Source organism: Anoplopoma fimbria, chromosome 22 (assembly GCF_027596085.1).
Source record: "Anoplopoma fimbria isolate UVic2021 breed Golden Eagle Sablefish chromosome 22, Afim_UVic_2022, whole genome shotgun sequence".
NCBI classification, from domain to species: Eukaryota; Metazoa; Chordata; class Actinopteri; order Perciformes; family Anoplopomatidae; genus Anoplopoma; species Anoplopoma fimbria.
Genome location: NC_072470.1, coordinates 2,039,864 through 2,061,470, shown reverse-complemented (window position 1 = coordinate 2,061,470; position 21,607 = coordinate 2,039,864). Strand labels below are relative to the sequence as shown.

The window sequence follows — 21,607 nt, the reverse complement described above, 5'->3', positions numbered from 1 at the left end:
GCAACAAGCCTCTGTTTGACTGGAATCAGAACTCGTGTTTCTCACTAGTCGGTGCTATTCTCGGTGCTATTCTCTTTTTCTGGCCCCCGAGGCTCGGAGACGAGACGGGGCCCCGGATTCTCAATGACACGCTCGCTCAGCACATCCACTTCGGCTTTGAGAAGAAAAAAAAGTAGCGGGGACAGGCCACAGCCGTCACGGTGCGATCGCTGGGCAGCAGCGAGCGGTGATATGATAGATAGGGATACCTGCAGGGCACAGTTAACTCACTGGCACTTCTGCTGCTTCCTTTTTTTAAACTCAGATTATTAGCGTCACACTGTCAATCAGGGTCACAAGATACTGTAGAATTTGACTTTTTTTTAAGCTGTGTTAGCATTTTACTTCATAAATAAATCAAGACCAACAGGTCGAAACATACCCGGAATTAATAAAATCAGTGTTGCATAAGAATTAACCAAGCAAATTACTCAAGAGGGAAGTATGTGAACTTTGACACACAACCAGCTGAATATATTTTCTAAGTGGCGTTAGCCAGACCTGAAAAAATCTGAAAGAAATCTGAAAAAATGTATGACATATGGAGAAAATAAACAATCATTGTCTTGATTAAGTTGTTGGTAAATTCTGAGATGCATCCTGTTGTCTGCGGAACAAAAGGTTACTTTTTGGTGTGTGGCAAAAAGCGCACGCACCAATCATATCTCTCTAAGTTGCGAGTTATTGATTTGTTCTCACTATCTGAGCTGACAAATGCGCCCCCCCGCCGGGGTCGACTCCGCTGCTTTTTAAAAGTCTGGATCCCCGGCATTCAATAGAGAATCGATCACGCAGAGAGGAATGCCGCGGTGATTAATTGACTTCTTCACCGATCTAGCCGATTTCTCCTCGGTGCGGTCGACCAGTGAAGTGATGGATTCAGCAGCTCTCTTTCATCTGTCTATTTCTGTCTGTGTGTGTCTGTGTGTGTGTGGTCAGGCGGGGGCTGTGAAGGACTACATAAAGATGATGCTGGAGGTAGAGCAGCTGAAGTTCCTGGTGTTCGCCCACCACCTCACCATGCTGCAGGCCTGCACCGAGGCCGCCATTGAGGCCAAGGTAACCTCAGGAGCTCTGCAGGCAACTGGAGGGAGACAAAAGCAACTACACGCAGCAACACACACACAAAGAGACAGTTGAACACTTGACATGTTTACACGCAAAAAAAAATTTTTTCCGACACAAACAATTTGGAGGGGAAGTCGTTGAATAAAGAAACAATTTTGTGATTATCACTATTATTTTTTCCATAAAATGGCCATCCCTAGTAGTGATAATATTGATAACTTTATTTATTTATATAGCACCTTTTGCTTTGACAGACAAAGCAAAGCAAAAGCAAGTTCATATAAAATAAATGAAACAATAAAACCAATGTATCTCATTGTTGAAATAAGTTAATTAATAATTATAGATAAATTAAAATGACGCACTAGATTCCCCTCTGGGCCACTGACCAGCGCCAACAATGTTCAGGATTCAGAATGAAGGCCTTTGCACACCAAGTCTGTATTGTTTGTAAGTGTTTTTAAAATCCATTAACGGATAAACATCGTTACGCACAGAAACGTTGCAGCGCCAGTCCCAACCCAGGCTAATGAACTAATGACATTAGCAAAAAGCGGACGCTTATATACGTAGTACACAACCGCTTCCGTCCAATCTTTCGCACATCCTTTGTTTTACATCCAAGCTGTTCTGCCACAATCTATCTCTAAATCCCATATCTCTGCATTATTTTACTCTGTTTGCGGATGAAGGTTTTGGAGTCGTGTGTAAAAGGGAAAGACACAACGCAAAGACAAATTTATTTTAAAAGAAAATCACTAACTAGTACTATTCCCTCCACAGTCCCGCTCTTTAGTGACGGTATATCCGAAATGGCCAGATTTGTAAAATTCTTCTCCAATCCATCCATAATTTCAGAGCTTTTGTCAACTATGATCAGTCAGAAAACCGGCTTCCTGTGCACTGAAAACACACGAAAGCTAAAATCTAAAAAAGAGCTGGTTTAAAAAGCTGGAAATTGTATTATCCTTGCACTATCAATCACTTTGAAACAAGTGGGATTACTGTTTCTATATTTTTATTTCATTTTGGCACAAACTTTAATTTCTGTCAGTTTTTTTCAGCTGCAGAGACCTGAACTGCCCCTTACCAGTAAAACTGGAAGCACTAAATGTGCAGCATTCATATTTCACTCCTACTTTCCGGCTAACCAGAGGTAATTGGCCCCATAATTTAAGTTCTATTCTTTCATCATAGTTCCGCTGCGTTTATAAGTCAAATCCTCGCCGTAGCTGTGATTAACAGACTGAGTCGGCCCTGTGCTTCAGCGGGGGGGTGTGCAGCAGGTGTTGGCAGTCAGGAATTATTTGCATCCTCCATTTATATGCCAGATTCAGGTGTGCAGTGCAATGCCTGTACAATATGCAGATAATTAGTTATATTTTGAAACACAATAGACGTTTAGTATCAAGCACCTCCCTATCAATTCATCAATCACCTTTAAAGTTTGAATTTTTTTTTTTTTTCACTCTTGAAGAAAAGTCTGCTGAGTCTCTCAGAAAGTAAAACTTCCACAACTAATCTCCCAAGACGTGTTTCACAAGTCATCACGAGCAAACGGTCGCTCTGAGCTCGGCGCCGGCAACCTGTGAAAGAGTGTGTGTGTGTGTGTGTGTGTGTGTGTGTGTGTGTGTGCGTGTGACACAGGGGTCGAGGAGGTGTCGTCGACTGTAATGCAGCGGTGCGACGTGTGATCGCACGTTCCTCGGCGAGACGCTCCCTCACCGTTGCGTTCGCACTCACCAATTAACAGAGACGAGGCTAAAAAAAGGAACGACAGGCGGCGCGCTGTGATGAGGAGCGTGACGTTATGCCTTTACGCTCCGAGCTTCTCCTCCACAGATGCTAACTGGTCGGAAGGGTTTGTTTTTTGATGAAGTTGTGAATGTTTTTAGTGTGATGAAACAGCAGGTTTGACTTTCCATGGCCTTGTGCTCACCTGCCTGGATGCTCTATCTCCACGAGTGAATTTATTTTTAACCTTTCATTCTTCTAGGAAAAGTCAAACAAGACCTATGTGTTCTCTCTCTCATCTTCATATCCATGCAGTCACAGATGCAGCTGCACAGTGCGAACACACTCACCCGCCGCGGGCCTCCGAGCAGCTCCGCGGGAGCGACGGACCCCGAATCAAAAGAGTGCATTAGCAGCCCGGCGAATGTCAAGTTCAGCTTTAACAGACGCTCGCTCTTTGTTCGCCGGAAAATGTTACAAAATATTCCGTTATCACCATTCCTCTCATTTTCCTTTCAAAGTGGCAATATTTTTATTCAATGCAGCCCTTCTAGTCACGTTTTCCACGGCTCGTTCATTCACACATCTGTCATTGAAATACCTGCTGTATATATATAATGCAGGTTAATGGAAAAGCCCCCGAGCCTTTTAATGTTCCAGCACAAATCTGCTCCGGCTTTGTTAGACCCTGACAATGCTGTCCTTTAGCAAACTGCGTGAACGTTTAGTGGATTCAAAGAAATGTCCAAACAACGCGCTTACATCATCTGCTCCGGTTCTTTGCAGGCGCACTATATGGGGCTTCTAGGCCATAAACTTAATGAAAATGGACGTCGTCACCGTGAAGTCACCCATTGGTTTGCGAATTGCTGTTTTTGGAGCGTTGAGTTTGGCAATTTAAGCATTTCCATCTTGAAATCGTCGCCATCTTGGCCTTTTGCAACCAGTAAACAGTAGTTACCATATATGGAATGCAGGGGAGTGATGTAAAGACGACGCATTTGGCTCTGGTAGTCGCACAACCCATCAATCACAGTAAGCCCGCCCTAAAGCATACCTCACTTTATGGTCTATTTGACTCTAAGTGGACCACAATTTACTAAATGAACATCATGCTGTATTGAAAAAGACTTGAAACTAGAGATTGAGACCATAAACTCATGTTTACAACATTTATTGAGGGAATAAATCAAGAGAGAGTCATTTTCTCATAGACTTCTATACAATCAGACTTCTTTTTGCAGCCGGAGGAGTCGCCCCCTGCTGGCCACTATGGCCAAATGCAAGTTTTAAGACACTTCCGCATCGGCTATAATCGTCAGGACCTGAGGATGTCATACTGTTCTATGCTAGTGATAAATAACCTTTTTGACTTGGTTAGTCTGGCCTGAAAAGTTTGAATTATGTTGAACTATAAAAATGAGACTGTTTAACTTTTGAAAGGAGACAAAACATATATTAATGAAACTTTAAAGCATGTGTTCCATCAGCTGCGAACACGGCAGCTGTCGCCATCTGTTTTTTTGTTTATCTATCATCCACTGAGAACTGAGTTTTTCCTCCAAAGAAGTAAACATTGTGTCGCTGCAGGCCGGTTACATCCGCATCGACGGCAGCGTCCCGTCCTCCGAGCGAATCCAGCTGGTCCACAAGTTCCAGAGTGACCCGGAGACGCGGGTGGCCATCCTCAGCATCCAGGCAGCCGGTCAGGTACTCACACACTCGCGCACACACAAACACACACCCACTCTATGAATCAACATCTTCCTCTTTTATTTCAGTTGCCAAGAATCTGCTATTCAAGTAAAATGACTCTGGAATAGTCCTTAAAAAGATTGAATTCGATCATCAGAAACACTTATGAGCACTCAGATGAACTAGTGCTGTACTTTGGTTCAATAAATAGGCATTGAGGTGCATGTTAGTAATAATGATGACTGCTCTTGGTGGTAGGGAATCAGAATCGAGGTTTGTGCAAGTAGAAATAAATGCCATAAATGTGTTTTTGCTCTTGATAATAAACTTGACATTAATTATTTTGGATGAGCGTATGTGTTCACAAATGTTACGCGTTCCAATCAAAGGAAGTAGGTGCTCGAAGCTCTCAAACGGCAATTAGCTGCTAATATTCTAGTTATTAAAAAAAAAAAGGATTTCACCAAATTACATTTCATTGGATGTGGGCAGGAGTGCTCCATTTGAGGTGAATGAGGTATTTCTGTTCTAAGTGGGCTGTTATTAGTGTGTGTGTGTGTGTGTGTGTGTCTGTGTGTCCTCTGCAGGGTCTGACCTTGACCGCAGCGAGCCACGTGGTGTTCGCCGAGCTCTACTGGAACCCCGGCCACATCAAGCAGGCGGAGGATCGAGCCCACCGCATCGGACAGACGGCCTCGGTCAACGTGCACTACCTCATCGCCAAGGGCACCTTCGACACCGTCATGTGGTCCATGCTCAACAGGAAGGTGCTGTTTGGACTAAGCCTTTGATACGTCACCACACATTCCACCAATGAAGCAATCTCTGATGTGAATGATAGATCACTGGAAACGCTACACAATCTCAATAAACATTCAAGGACATATTTAAGACGTATAATTACTCTATGATCAATATAAAAGGGATAGCGCAGATTTCTTTTAAAGTGGCTTTGTATGAGGTATCTATCCATAGTCAGTGAATTACAAAAAAGATCAATCAATCAATTGAAGTGTACCACTTTTCACCTATCTGATGGGTAACTGAAGCCGTTGTCTATGCTCACTTCAAAGCTACCAGACTCCATTGACAAAAACTGTAATTTAACCTCACCTGTTGATCTGCCGTTGCTTCAATCGGTAAGTAAGTTTTTGTTATCGCAGAGAATTTGGTGAAGCTGGTCTAACTCTTTAAAAACCCCAAAGTTGCACAATATCACAAGTATGCTTAAAGATGGAGGCGGCAGAAGAACAGCTACTCCCGTGTTCTGCGAGGTTAAATTACAGTTATTGACTTTGAAGAGATAAATAACGCTTCAGTTCCCCGTCAGAAAGGGATGTCTGACAAATAGTAAAGCAGTAAAATTGTTCTAAACATAGCTGCTATTGATTATTTTACGTGTCTAAAATCCGTCCACAGCAGTACATTACTTTACTCCCGTGCTGGTACTCCTGTCTGTTTCTCCAAAGTAATACGCTGACTATGGATAAGTAATATACAGCCCCACTCCAAAACATCAGAACTATCCCTTTTAATTGAAAGCAATCTCACTGACATATTCCTCTTGCATTGATCAGCTGATCTATGGGGAATCAAAGTAACCATTTGGCAGTGTGCGTCTGTTTGCTAAAATAATTAGCTTTATATCCTGCATGCATTCGTTAAGGAACTTGTGAAATGGATTTGCATGTGAGAAGAGGCTTTGGGGATTGACATTGATAATCACAGATGTCTGGATTTGTTATTAAAACTGCGTTACTGTGATTATTTTTATTCTTGTGTTTATGATACAGCAACATTACAGAACACGTGATTAGGTAAAGAAAAGAGCTCTGAATGTCCCCTTGTGTTCAACAGGAAACGGTGACGGGCAGCACCCTGAACGGCAGAAAGGAGTACCTGAAGGCCGACGAGGGCGACAAGGACAAGTGGGAGTTCCTCAACTTCGCCGACGCGTGGACGCCGAGCGAGATGGTTCTGCCGCTGGAGGGGAGCACGCCAGATGACAAAGACGACACGTTCTTCACTCATGTGAGTCAGAGGTGTTCACCGGGAACTTAAGTTTTATTTTTATTTTATTTTTTTTGTTTGTTTAAAAAACGTGTTAAAAGTGTACAAAAAAACTCTTCAGGGGAATTCAGTATTATTTATTTTAATGAGTCTTTATGTATCTGTGGAAGTTTTCTTATGAGGAGGCAGAAAGTTTAATATTTTGGTTGCCATTATGGAGAAAGTTGCACACGCTTCATAAAGACCTTGGTAAAATAGGAACACTGTCCCTCACAACAAGCCAGGCCTTCCCTCCACTGATGTTGTCTGAGTGGAGCCTAATGAAGTCCTTTAAAGGGGGTGAAAAAGCCAGATTGTGAATAATTGTAAATTATCACAGTTTTAAAAACTTAAGCTGGGCGTGGAGCAGAGTGATCACGCTGATGTTCAGAACTTCTGTCCAAGAGCTTCAAGGTTGTTTTTTAATAGACGGAGCAGCGTGCAGTAATCAAGAAAGAACATTGGAGCTCATCTACATTTAAATAATAATGAATATTTCTGACTTTTGTCAGATTGAAATAAAGTTTGTCACTGCTCCATCGCTCAAGCACATTTCCTCAAACACTTTTTCTATAAAAAAAACAACAACAAGTGCAATCACCACATCAATCAACACGTATTATATTTAACGATCAACAAGTTTATCACTGCCAGTCAGAGCTGTCACGAGTCTAAGGAGCCGTGTCAGTGTGACTGATGCTATATCTGTGTTTTTATCTTTTGTAGTTTCTCATCGAAACATTCGCACAGTATTGAATGTTGGGCACGTTAATGTGCAGAGAGCTGGGCAAAATATGTGATCCATATTTGACGTCATGTTGTGTTTGTAGCAAGTATAATTTAAAATGATGCTACTGCCAGACTTTAAAAAGGCTTTTTATCAGGTGTTTCTCAGTAGTATGTCCTGTGTAACCAAGATACAGCTTAACATCAGGAAATGTTGCTTTGTATTTTTATCAAAAGGGGAAATTATTGCTTTGTGACAAATGCAATAAAAGGAGGATTTGTGTCATTGTTACTTTACAGGTGGATTGTGTGCTGTTTTGTTAAAAATGTTACTTTCATCTTTTTTTCCCTTCTCCCAGTTTGAGAAAGAGAAGCAGCACGACATCCGTTCCTTCTTCTCCCCGGGCGCCGGCAAGGAGAAGAAGAGGAAGAGAAGGGAAGAGGAGGAAACCTCTCCCTCCATCTCCTCGGAGAGAGGTAGTGGGACAATATCGGAAAAAGGAGAGGAGGAGGTAGAGAAGCCACGCTCCCAGACCTCCATCTCAGCCGACCAGGACTTCTCCCCGCAGCTGAAGAGGCTCCGGACCCCGCAGCCGGGCCGTGGCCCCGGGTCCAGGCGTGGCGGGAAGCGGAGGTCGGCAGCCGCCGGTATCGGCTCTGGCAGCCCCGGCGCCCAACTCACCTCCATCATGGCCCCGCGGAGGCTGTCGGTGCCCAACCCTCCCCGTGAAAAGTGGAGCTGCGGGGCCTGCACCTACTCCAACAGCGGCCTGCTGCCGTACTGCGAGATGTGCGAGTTCCCGCGCTCTCCCTCTGGAGTCCACTCAGGTAGAATTAAGACCCAATTATTAACCAACTTCATTTCAAACAGGATTCCATCAAGAACCGAAACCCCCCCCCAGAAAAACAACGCCATTTCCATCATCTCTGCACCTGACGCTGAAATCCATTCATCTCTTTATTTCCCCTCCCTGTCAATATCAATCGCAGCAGTCTGTTGACATAATACTTTTGAACAGCATTACAGATTTCACCAGATGGAGACGCGTGATAGCGAAAGATGGAGGCAGGCTTTCCAGAGTCTGAAATAGCTCTGCCTGGAGAATATTGTCTGTCTCTCTCTCTCTGCAATGACAAGGACACAGTATAATTCTCACCTGTCAAGCTAAGAGAGAGAGAGAGAGAGAGAGAGAGAGAGAGACAGACAGACAGACAGAGAGAGAGAGAACAGGGCGCCTACTATTGCTGCAAACATCTTGCACAAAGTTGGGAAAAGTTGAGCTGGCTCTGGCTGATATGTCTGACAGCCTATGATTGTATCCTGCAAAGGAGAGGGAGTCGTTATGACTCCCCCCCCCCTCCCTCTCCTTAAAAACTAAACCAACAGTTGGCGAAGATGATTCATTAAACAAAAAAGCAATGACAGGCTGGGACGGCTTATACTTAGATGATATCAAGTCTTAAAAACAACAACACTGCACATGGATCGAAATGTACTTGTTGGGGAGGAAGTAATTGGAAATAATGCATCTACCAAGAAAAAGCATTTTGTTTGTACTGTGTCACGGTCAGAAATTGGAAGGACTCATTGATTCATTGAAGTTTGATCTACCTGATGTAATTATTTTTTTATTCTAGTGCTGGTGGGGGGGGGGTTTAGAGCGGTGTCGATCTTGTCATCCAACTCTTAGCAAAATAAACTGAACTATTCCCTTTTAAAGACATCATGTTTTGTCTGCAACAGTTGAAAGGGAGCATAAAGCTGATGATGTGAGGGAGGAAAACACGCAGTAATTAACGATTGTACTGTAAATGGATTCAAGGTATCAGCATGCAGAGATGCTTGACTAAAAGGCCGCGGCCGACTCGGTGAGCTTGAGGAAAAAATAATGGACAAATTGCAGGCTTTTATATTTCCCAAGGCAATCAAACTTTAAAAAGAAAAACGTTGGAGATGGAAGTGTTGATTGCATGAAGGACTAATTGATCTCTCGATTGAGTTTTATCCACCTTGCTTGTCGTTTGGACTCTCAAACGAGAAACGCAGTGCTAAGAGAATAATTATGCAACGGCAAATGTTATTGGCGTGGGTCTGCAGTGGTGCTTTTGCAAGGAATTGTGGGAAGGCGTTCCTTTTATAAAGGATGGTCCAGTGTGTCCTATGTTAAAGGAGATATGAAAGGAAGCATTGAAGCACCTCATTTTTGCCGTAAACTATCCGGTGTGATGTTACATTTCTCACCGGTCTGCATTAATGACTCTCAAGTCTCATAATGCAAATACAGGATCTATATTTAGTGGAAGTATAGGGTAAATATTGGCTCTCTAGAAGGTTTGTTTGCAGCTCAGTCCAGTGGAAGTGAGGATGGCGCACTTGAAAAACGCACATGGTTCAAACAAGCAGCACCTCGGCCTTTGAGCATCAGCGAAAGAAAAAAAACACGCCCACGTGCTCGCCCACACACACACACACACACACACACACACGTTTTCTAACAGAGTTCACCCTCCATTTCATTCTCAGCTGCAGCAGATGCTCGATAACTATTCAGCAATCACACTCTCTTCTTTGTCACAAGCGCCTCTCTCTGCATTCACAGCAGCGGGGGCCGTGTCAGCTCGCTAGACGGGGAATTTAACAACCTGCTAAATTTGTAAATGACAGACCGTGGCGAGAAATAACAACGGTATTTATGGAGATATCTCTCAACTTGGCGCCGTGGTCCTCAGCCCCGTGGCAATGTAAGAAAATAATCAGCTCCGGAGCTGATGGTGCAGCATGAGAGATGTTATCCCTTCAAGAGCAGCGATTTCTCACAATGACAGTAAGGAAAGTGGTGTCACCCGTATTAAGACGTGTTGCAGAGAATCACAGCCACATGATGCAAGGACTGATGTCACATTCAAAGTGAAGGAGCAGAGGAAGTATCATGTGGCCTTCACTGTGCATGGCAAAAATACAACAAAACAGAAGCTGTAGAGGAGGAACAAGGCAGCCCGCAGAGGGATATCAGACTGTTGAGCCGTGAGGCGTTTGTACCAGAATGAGATGCATGAAATGAGAAAGATTTTTATGATTTGATGGAAAGTATTGAAACTCGATGGCTGGTTAGAAGCTACCAAGATGTTCACCTGTTGCTAAGCCCCTTTCCCTTAGCTACCGTTGCTACGCATGTTAAGCTTTCGGTCCAGGAACTGCACATTGAGTTTGCTGTGATGTCGGCGGTAATTTAGCACACAAAATTCATACGAATGTTTGTATCAATGGGTCGCCACTTTCACACAGAAGTAAACAAGTCCGGTTTTATCAGCTGAAGCTAGAAAAAAAGCTCCTTCTACTGTTTCCACTCTTTTTAAAACGAGAGCCCTGTGAAAGGGTCTGAAATATGCACCTGACATCCCCATCAAATGATGTCATGCTAAAAGACTTTATTTTCATCAGTCGATTAAACCCGTAAAAGAAGTCTTAACAAGCAGTGTTGTTCTTGCTCTGAGCCCTACGATATCTTCAGCAACAGGTTTGAATGGAAAAGCTTTAGCAGTTAGTGCAAACGTTCCTATACCAAATAAAGAGCATCACAGAGCCGCTAACGTTATCCTAAACAATGAGAAAGGACTCCATCCTCCAAACCCCTTTTTATACATCGAGTATAGCTCGTACTTCAGCCGCATGAACACCACTTTGGCATGTTGAGAAATCCTTGACAGGCCCTCCGTGCCCACGGTTGCTAAACTGGGATTAAATGATTCCTGTACGGTGGAAGGGGTTTTAGCGACTGGTAAATTGTGGAAGCCAAATAATTTTAATTTTGGAGACACCCTTGGAAACACCTGTGTTTTGTTTTTATAAGGTCAGTCTTCTTTATCTGAAGGTGTTGGCACTCTGTTTCTTGTGCGGCAGGGAGGGGAACTTACCAAATTACAACAGCCTTCATTAATTGGACACAAATTGAATCACTGTTGTGCTATATCCCCGAGTAATCAAGAACCGTTTTTTAATCAAACTGTCATGCATTATAAGCTCCTCTGCGTGACGGGGTCGGACGTTTCAGGTGTGTTAGTCGGAGCGGTCTCCCGGAGTTGATTTAGCACCAGTAAACAGAGACAGCTACAGCTCAAACCGGGCTCTCGGGTTGAGTCAGCGGTGTCGAGTTCCTTTGTTTGCAGCTTTTTTTGCAGGGCAGGAGAGCGTGGGTGCGGTTCAAATCCTTCAGCTCTCTTTCACCAGTAGACCATCAATATGTCTCGCAGCACCTGCTGTGAGAGAGCGTACAGGAAGAGGGCAATGTGGTTATCTCTCGGCCCTCCACACCCCTCAGCTAGCACTCTGTTGTTTTTTTGCAGACTGATTTTTAACATTTAGCCCAACAAAGTCCAGTCCGGTCTTCAACCGTTTCATCCGAGGACAAAGTACTTTCCTGTTCTTTGATACTTTTATTTTTCTGGCTGCAGGCTGCATCGGTTTCACTCCCTGCAGGCTGCAATAAAAGCTTTTCCTCTTTTATCCAACAGCTTCCTCATAAGCTCTTGTGTGTAGTAGTATGTTTGTGCGCCGGGCATCAAGACTCAATTCCCAAACCTAATCAAGCCACTACAGACATAAATGGGGCCCTGATTGGGGGCTGGGTGGGAGGGCTGGAACAAGGGGGCTGACTGGTAAAGTCGCGGCCCTGTAGGATCCCCCCCCGCCCGCCTCCGTTAACATCTTCCTCGGCGGGGACAGCTTAACACAAATTGAGCCGTCCCTCCGCGGTCTCGCTCGGCTTGTTAGCGGGGGGGGGGGCAGGAGCCTGGAGACTCGGATGACATTTGCGGGAGCCGGCTAGAGGCTGGCCTTTTGGAGGGAACACGCCGCGGAGAGGCAGGATCACTAATTAGCCCTCTGCGTCCCGGAGTCTCACAACTTTACTGTCTTGTTAGATTTCACACCTCAAGTTAAACAAATACTGTAAGAGGATATAATTCAAATTTAACTAGGAAAGTTGGGGAGAGAAACAAACGTGGCAGTTCTCTGAAAGAAGTTCTGTTTAGACTGAAAGTGACATTCATAATTGTCATCATGCCATTAGCAGCTAATCAGTCCTCTAGCTTTATGTTGATGATATACATCAGTCCTACCAAACCTTCAGTTCTTTCCTCAGAACACTACTTACATTTTAAATAATATGCAGTCTATGAATGGGAACGGCATAATCCTTGCATCCATTAACATTTTTTGGGGCTTAAATTTCTCCCTGACCTTCACAGAATTCTAACAATCTGTGTGACTGAAAACCACCTGAATGGTTGGAGAGCAGAACGAGCTCGCTCGCCGGTCCAACAAGGTGCCGTGAGCTGATTTTCCTTTTTAAAGCCAGCTCTGCGATTGGCATTCTGCCACTATCAGCTGTTTGAACGCCGCTCACAGCACCCAGCTGGAGCACCACCACAGATGCAGCGATCGCCAATTATTTTTGTTTAGGTTTAATTGCACATGATGCGGGCGGGGCAATTAACAAAACAATGTGACACAAACGTAATTTATTCTCCCGGCAAATTATATTGACGGTTTGATATCTGAGAGCTGGGGAAAGGGGGGGGGGGGGAGAATGTGTGGCAGGTGTTTCATCTGCAGCTCTCTGCTTCACTGCCAGCGTGCTGCTGAGCAATGCACAGTTGTATGTGTTAGGCATTCCACTACATCCCTGCCCATGTCTATCCAATTTTTCACCCATCACATCATCTAACATGTCAGTGAAGAAATCATGATAGCTAATAACACCACTAATGAGCCATATTGAGTTTTACTTTCATGTCAGCAGTCATTTTGTCACACTCTTCAGATGATGGATATCTCGCCGGGGAATGAAACTCCTCAAAGTCTCATTACTAGGCCAATAAAGTCATCTTCATCTCTCTCTCTCCCTCCCTCTCTCTCTGTTCTGGCTCAGAGCCATCCGGGCCCCAGCAACCCCCTGTGACCGAACGGGGCCAGGCGCGCATCGTCCTCTCCGGCTCCGACAGCGAGCCGGAGCTTTGCCGGGGAAAAGGCCAGAGTCCAAAACCGAGCAAAGACAAACAGAGCGAGGAGGAGGAGGAGGAGGAGGATGAGGTTCCGGAAGGCAAACAGAAACTGGGAGAAGCGGCGGAGGAGGACAAGCGGCAGCTCAAAGGTAAACAATCAGCGGGAGAGAGCGAGGAAACCACGTCGCTGGCGGTGCCCCCCCCCCCTCCACACACACAGAGTAATCCCACCTGCAATCTTCTCCTTTTCATATCTAGGGAAATTGGCTGGTGCCGCATTGTCACCTGCCCATATAATGCTGTTTAATAACATCACTTCAAACCAATAAGGGACTATATCTCATTCCATATGGGACTGACCATTATTATTCTTACTATTATTAGTATCTAGTTGGGGGATATTGCCTATATCTGCAGTCAGGAAGCTCCAGAAGATATGGAGTCAAACTTCACTAATCTCTAAGTGCAACTTGTTGAAGAGACCGGCAAAATACACAGGAGGTTTAAGGTTAAATCGCTGTCCAAAAGGGCAGCTGATGAGCTTTCGATTGGCTATTTTTTTTTTTTTTTTTTTTTAATAAAGTGGACTGAGGTCTAATTACATAAAAGGCACAAGTTCCCCCCCGACACCACCTTATCCTTGAAACACAATCTGCTTTCTCCGTCCACTCTGGTTATACCTGTACGTGTCTGCAAGTCTCCCAGGGCTGTGTAGAAACAAATTCCCAATTACATAGTGTGTAATATTGCAAATTAAGACCTCTGTGTTCAAGTAGTTGTGTCTCAGAGGGATACACAAAGCAATAAATTGCGCTAATTACAAAGAACTAATTACACCATGTGCAATATGAAGAGCTCTTAAAAAAAAAAATAATAAATGCCAGACTAGCAGAGTCTAAGAAAAGCCTGTGACCTGGGTGTTGCCTCTGAAAACACGCAGACATTTCGGGTCAGAGTTACTAAAGGATGAAACTGAGCTGATGGCAGTACAGGGCTGGGTTTTTAAAGCCTCTTTGTAGAATACTTAACATAGGGGGGAATATTGCACAAGCCATTTAGGTTTTAACAGGCAAGCTATCAGCCCCTATTAGCCTTTAACATCCTAAGATCTGTGTGCAACAACTTTGCAGATTCCTTTCCTTTTTAGAGCCTCACACACACACACACACACACACACACACACTCTGACATCTATTAGTGGCCAGAGATGTCGAGTGGTTAATTTCCCGTCTCCGTGGCTACCTCGCGCCCCCACCCCGACGGTTTCGGATTGCATCTCGCTGCAGCTTCCCCTGCACTTCGACCCCCTCCCTACCTACTCCCAGGCAAAGAAATACTAAATGTTAGTGAAAGGCTACGCTTTCTGTTTTTGACAAACACCTCTATTTAGGCCGACTCTAGGGGAGAGATAAAAGCTTCAGTGTCGATCAGAAATGGCAGCAATAAAGAGACACCGCTGGATGCCAACTTGGCCCCCCGCCTCCCCTTTAGACATGTGCTTTTCCCTGGAGACAACAAATATATGTATTTCTCTGTCTCTGTCTGGCATCTTCAGTTTATAAAGCTAGCTAGCTACATGTCTGTCTATAATTATGTCGTCTTATGTTCTGTGTATATAACTATCTATCTATCTATCTATCTATCTATCTATCTATCTATCTATCTATCTATCTATCTATCTATCTATCTATCTATCTATCTATCTATCTATCTATCTATCTATCTATCTATCTATCTGTAGTCTATTTTTCTGTCTATGTAGCTACTTTAGCTATGTGTCTATCTTTTTGTCCTCTCTTTTTCTATCTGTCTGTCTAGCTATAGCTACCTGCCTTGATAGATAAATAGTTATGTATCTGTCTTTCTGTTGTCAAGTTTTTAACGTCTACATCTGTGTAGCTACATAACATATCCGTCTAACTTTTGGCCAATCAATCCACCTGTCTGTCTATGCACCTGTCTATCTCTCTCTCTGTCTCCGTCTATCCATCCATCCTGTTGATGGTTAGTCAGTTTGCTGGTTACATGCCATGGCCAGTGTGTCTCAGGCAGCGTGGGTTTAGTGTGGAACACAGCAGTTGTCTAATAAAAGTGACCTATGGGGTCAGGAGCGTCGCCTAATGATTTCCCTCTACCTGCCCGTGGTTTAAGAAGGCAAAGCGCAGAGCTGTCGGCCGCCCCCACCTCTTGATTGCTCTGAGATTACTTTCCTCACAGCACAGACAGGCAATCACTCCTCCACCTCTCTGTCTTTCACTCTTTCTCCCTACTGTCTGTCTCTTCATCTATCTGCATGACCCAAACATTTCAACATGGATAGTTTTTTCCTTTTATGTAAGTTCAAACATTGCAGCAGCATCAGCTGCACCAAATGCCTTCACACTCAGTTGGAAATGTTTTTATTTTTTCTATATCTTTTTTTTATTTTTTCCAATCCTGCAGAAGATGAGATGACTCAGTCCAATTAGGCGTTGTTTTCTTTTTCTCGCAGTAAAATAACAGATAAATCCCTTGGGGTGTTTTGAAGGCACTGTTCATACTGTGTAAGTGACAGTCTAATAAGACGGCTTTGTAAGATGAATTGCCCCCATCGTTTAAATGGCCCACTTAATGCAGCTGCCGCGTTCCCCCCACTGCAAACAAGGGAAGGGGGGGAAAAAAACTGCTTACAACAAATATAGGGTGCACATCGCAGAGCTGCTAGGTTTCATTACAGATGTAGAAGGACAGATAGATGGGATTTTGTGAAACGCTAGTGTCCTGCAAAATGCTTTTGCGCGGCCCATTCCAGCCAAATCCGGGATGAGATCAGAACAGCGTGTACCAGACCCAGGGAAATTGCACCTATGAGGGCGGCAAACATAAAAATGAAAGATATGGACATTGTACAGGATAGGTCAAGGAGAAGGAGATGAGTTAACAGGATGATGTCACCTTTAACACCAAAAAAGTTTTATCATTAAATTGCATCACAAATTTAAGCAAAACCAGCGGTGGAATATAACTACAGTCAATTCTCAATTTAAAGAGGAAGTCTTAAATGATGGTCATCTGTGCAGGAAGTAGTGAGTTTCAATGACAGTAGCTCAATGATCATAAAAACTAAAAGTAGTAGTGGTGAGTGTAACATGATAGCACTGATGTGATGTGGAAATAAAGTTGATGCTAGTTTATCAACATAGCAGCTAAAACAGAAATAAAAGCCTGTCTCTAATATAGATATTTCCATGTATGTTTTTTTGCATACACCCTTGTTAACGCCTTATTCTGAAAACCAGATGTGGTCTCACATGTATCCTTTACCGTACCGTTGGATGGATGATTTGACTCAAACATTTTAAGGAATAACAATCCAGTGACCTTTTGTTTTCTTGTGAAAAAAATGTATTATCTAGTTTTTACAGATAACAAAGCTTGTTTTCGAAGGATGAAGACATAATTAAATTGTGATCTCAAAATAACAGTGTTAAGCTTGTGTGAAACGTGTCCATTTAGGGCTTCCATATGATTCTCTCTGCAGTCAAATACCTGAGCTACTATTTGAGAACTACTGGGCAATTTTGCATCTGAATGAGTACTTGCCCTTTCGATACCTCTTTACTTCTTTTAGGACCTGAATGTTTTGGTTTTTTTAACCACTTTAAGTCAATGAGATGAAAAAGTTGGGAATTAAGCGTCAAAATAAAGTTAGAAATCGTCTTCAACATGGACATCACCACTAGTCTTTACTGTATTTAGGTACACACTGAAGTAGGTACACATTGAAATGTTGGTTTCAACCCATATATATCACTAGATTTTGATAAAAAATGTTGCTAAATCCTGATTGGTGCGAGGAAGAACTTGATATTGCATATTTTCCAACTAAACCCACGACAAAATAGTGAGAAAAGCACATTTGAAATAAACCAAACTGTTCTAGCTCTGGCAGAAAAGCGTAGGACGCCCTCACTTATAATTAGAAAGAAAAAAAAATATTTGCAGACCCTTTTATTATCTAAGAGGGCATGTCTTTGTCCCCACATGTTCTTCTCTCACTCAACCCTCCCGAAGCTGATTCTGTCACATGATCACCAGAGACCCGGTGCAGGTACATGGCAGCACCTGTTCAATGGAAATGCTCGTGTCACAGACATTAGCCTGCGTCAGTATTTTCCCCACCGTTAGCAGGCCAAACGGACACACACACACACACACACACACACACACACACACACACACACACACACACACACACACACACACACACACACACACACACACACTCACTCTCACAGGCCAGGCAGACAACTGGCCATGCGAAGTGATTTAAGGCAAGTATTATCAGAGTGTTATAGGTCATTGTCTAAATGAAGCGTGGTCGAGCAGCCGCGCTCTCATTTCCACCGACTGACCTTTTCTTGCCAGACGCTGGCAGGATGAGCGAGCTACACGGCCGACATTAATGACCCGCTCCCTCTCTCTCTCTCTCTCTCTGTGACTGTCACTTTATCACTCTCTCCCCCCGTCTCTTCTCCTCCCTCGCTGCGTTTCCACCCTGTTGTTCAGCAAATTCCATGAGGGAAATGGTAAGGAGCAAATTGGGGTGTTTCTGTCAAAGAAATGGGCTTTCACAGAACATTAAAGGAGTAGTTCAGCGTTGCCGGGGAAATAGCCTTATTTGCTTAGAGTCTAAAAAATTGAGCCCAGCGCCCTGTGTGTGTTGGACCCAATCATCAAACTAGAGGGAGGTGTTGTAGAGCACAAATGAAGCAGGTTTCTAAAAATGCACGGCTTGTTCTGTCACCTGATATTTCTTCAGATACTCGCGTTAAGAGCAGTAACCTGCATGACGCGTCCAATCAGGTCCAATTCTCTGTCTTTATCCCATGCTCATGTCTGTCCACTGTTGACAATGAGGCCTACCTTAAAAAAAAAAGAAGATATCGTATGTTATGATGAGTTTGCATATTCTTCATCCAGTCGTTTCGAAACAATCTGCTTCTTTCAAACATAAAACGGGAAATGTTAAGACCTCCATGCGTAGGTTGGTTGTTATATCAACTGGCGATGGCAAGAAGCAAAATCAACTTCCATTCCTATTTATATGAAAATGTCAAAGATAATGACTTAACTGTTTTCATTTCCGATTCTATAATCAAGTGTATGGAAGCAATAAAGTTAAGTATTAGGTGGTATGCAAACACATTTTAATGATGCGCTACAAATGTCATATCTTCTCAATATTGTGCTCTGTGTAATAAATCTGAAACAAGCCCCTGGAGTTTAATGTGCCTGCGAGTCATTGCATCACCAGAGGAGCAAACAGAGGTACCAATAAAGCTGCGAAAGCCAATAATGAACCAATAATATATACTCAGCAAGATATTAGCCGGCCTCTTCCTCTCTGCCTGCAGACCGGAGAGATGCTGCACCTCCGTTCTCTGCCGCTGAGGCCGATGGCGACGACGGCGGCCGGGATGGAGAGGACGCCAGCGCCGCCCATCCCGTCTACCCGGGCTTGCAGTTCTGTGCCAGCCTGTACACAGACCGGATATATCTGTATACCAAGGTACCACATCTACCCGTTTGTGCGTTTTGATTCCGCAAATCTGATAATGGTTAGACTAATAATGGGACCAGAGATGTTTCACGACTAATTATTTTAAAAATGTGGTTTATTTCTTCATTTCTTGAAGTCGTTGCCTTAAAGCTGCATTCTTCCTAATGGCCATCAGGGGGCGAAGTCAGAATGTACAGTAGTCTACGAAAGAATGGCCCTGTTTGTCTCTTGATTTATTCCCTCAGTAAACATTGTAAACATGAGTTTATGGTCTCAATCTCTAGTTTCAAGTCTTCTTCAACACAGCATGATGTTCTTTTTGTAAATGATGGTCCCATTTAGAGTTAAAAAGACTAGCAGGGTATGCTCTAGGGCGGGGCTACCTTGTGATTGACAGGTCGCTGGTAGTTGTCCGTGGTTTTCGTCTTACAACTTTAACTCTTTCACAGTGTGTTTTCACTTCATGACAGTTAATTGTAACATTTTGGTTACCTATAAAAAAGTCTAAGTTGTACTTAGCTCCACCCTCTGGCGTGACTTCTGTTTGGAAAAAAACAAGATGGAGTAGCCCAAAATGCCAAACTCAAGGCTTCAAAACAACAGTCCACAAACCAGTAGGTAACTTCACAGTGACTACGTGCCTTATATTGGGTTAATGTTTCTAATACTTATCATTGAAAACTGTTCATGTCACTTGTTGCTGTGACTAGCAGTTTGAGATGTGCTACACTTTAGTTATCTAGTTTAAAGGTCCAGTGTGTAGCTTTTTGGGGGATCTATTTTCAGATATAGAGGATAATATTCATACATATGTTTTCATTAGTGCATAATCACATTAAAACTTAGAATTGTTGTGTTTTTGTTAGAATGAGCCCTTCATATGTACATAGGGAGCAGGTCCTCTTCTGGCAGTCCACCTTGTTGCACCGCCATGTTTCTACCGGAGCCCAGAACGGACAAACGAAACACTGATTCTAGAGAGAGCCTTTCATGTTTTTATGTTACCTAAATGCTAGTGTAGTTCTCACTTATGGATGCTACTAAATCCTACAAACTGCTCCTTTAAGTTACCCTCAATAACTCACATTAACAGGTAGTTTTTTCATTGTACAGTATCAACACTCTTCCCTTTTCCTTTAGTAAACTGCATCCTTGCCTGAGGAGAGGACCAGTGCAAAAAACAACTAATAGCGTGCAATATTTGAATCTGGGCCAAAATAAAATAAAAATAAAATACCGCATGAAGAAAACAAATATCTACACACATTTTATTGCCGTGAGGCCTGAAATGAAAAAAATAAGTGTTTACTGAGCATTACTAAAACCCCCGCACACTTACACAACAAAAAATATATTAGATCTCATCTGTAAAGCTGCTCTACGTGATATTTTTTATGTAAAACATTGTCTGTTTCTCAGGTCAACTGTGGTCAAATTCGTTCTCACAGATTCTATAAATTAAATTTCGCTGTTGTGAACACGATGTGCTCGCCGAAAGTGATGAATTCAAAAGAAGGTGCATTTGATTTGTTCTTCCATTCAGAGAAAGCTGGTTGTCATAATGATGCTCCTCTTTTTCATTTAGTATAAAACAAAACCTGATACCATACCCCCATGTTTGGTACTGGGTCATACATTTCAAACTTTTATTCCTGCAGCTATTTGAACATACTTGAGTGCAAACATATCCCAACTGTCAGGAGGCAAGAGCTCTTTTTTAACTTTTTAAATGAAAGTCAGAGGCCTCTGATGTAATAATGTTTATGTCATCAAGGCAGTAAGAATAAGTAAAACTGAAAGTTCATGTTCTTGTCACATCCAACTGAACAGTGAACAAAACATAATTAATTCCTTTTTTTGTTGGAGTGGGAAGTCTCACTGAGATCAAGATCTCTTTATCAAGATAGAGCTGCAAAACAACAGCACAGTGATTGAAAATAGAGGACGTGCAGTTCCGTCGCGCGTCGCCAATTAGCAAAAGGGACAGATGTGAGGAAATAGTCACAGGCAACATTAAGAAGGTCGGAGTTTAAGAATGAAAAGTAATGGTGATTGAAAGAGCTCAAATTGGTCCAATTAGAAAACGGCACTGTGTTCAACTTGAAAAACAGGCTCCTTTGTGTCATTATAGGTTTATGATAAAATGAATATAATCTTGATGCTTAATATTAACCCTGATACCAGAGGTACAAGAGCCTGTTTGAGTTACAAAAGGGGAAAGAGAAGCTCTCCAAATCCATTCACATTCTTTGGTTCGGTACAAATGAAAGGTTTAGGTATTACCAAAGGATTACCAATACGATTTAACAAGGATCAACCGTCTTCAACCTTCCCTCCAGCTTCCTCTTTCATTCACAATCCACCAGTTTCTCACCAGCGCTCGGGAAGTCTTAACATTTGATTTCGTGTTTTTGGTGCACAAATGTTTTCTTCTTTCATTTAAATACATTTAAAGGTACAGTCCACCAATTTTTGCATATTCAAGATCAGTTTACCTGCATTAGAAGTAGTACTCAGCCTGTGAAAGAAGCTCCATTATACATTTTGTGAGTCTGGAGAGACTGACAAAATAACCCTGATGATGTCATGGTTATGTCATCCGGGTCACCTCGGCTTGAGCTTAAAGATGTTTTTAACAGAACGCCTGCGTTACAACTTGCGGATGACAGACATGGGCGTTTACCAATTAGAGGAAGTCCTGTTGCATTATGGGAGAAGGAGGATCAAGTGCTTTTTTTGGAGCTTGACCTA

The 21,607-nt window shown here is 43.0% G+C and overlaps 1 protein-coding gene across 2 annotated transcripts in view; it reads left to right on the top strand.

Moving 5' to 3' along the window:
- Positions 1–21,607, top strand: part of zranb3 (zinc finger, RAN-binding domain containing 3) — a 69,631-nt gene that overhangs the window by 25,673 nt on the left and 22,351 nt on the right. For both annotated transcript variants that reach the window (XM_054623795.1, XM_054623796.1), the window contains exons 9-15: positions 979–1,098; positions 4,432–4,551; positions 5,124–5,303; positions 6,394–6,567; positions 7,671–8,139; positions 13,242–13,463; positions 18,711–18,865. In XM_054623795.1, coding sequence (XP_054479770.1) covers positions 979–1,098; positions 4,432–4,551; positions 5,124–5,303; positions 6,394–6,567; positions 7,671–8,139; positions 13,242–13,463; positions 18,711–18,865 — 1,440 coding nt within the window. The remainder of the gene's footprint in view (positions 1–978; positions 1,099–4,431; positions 4,552–5,123; positions 5,304–6,393; positions 6,568–7,670; positions 8,140–13,241; positions 13,464–18,710; positions 18,866–21,607) is intronic.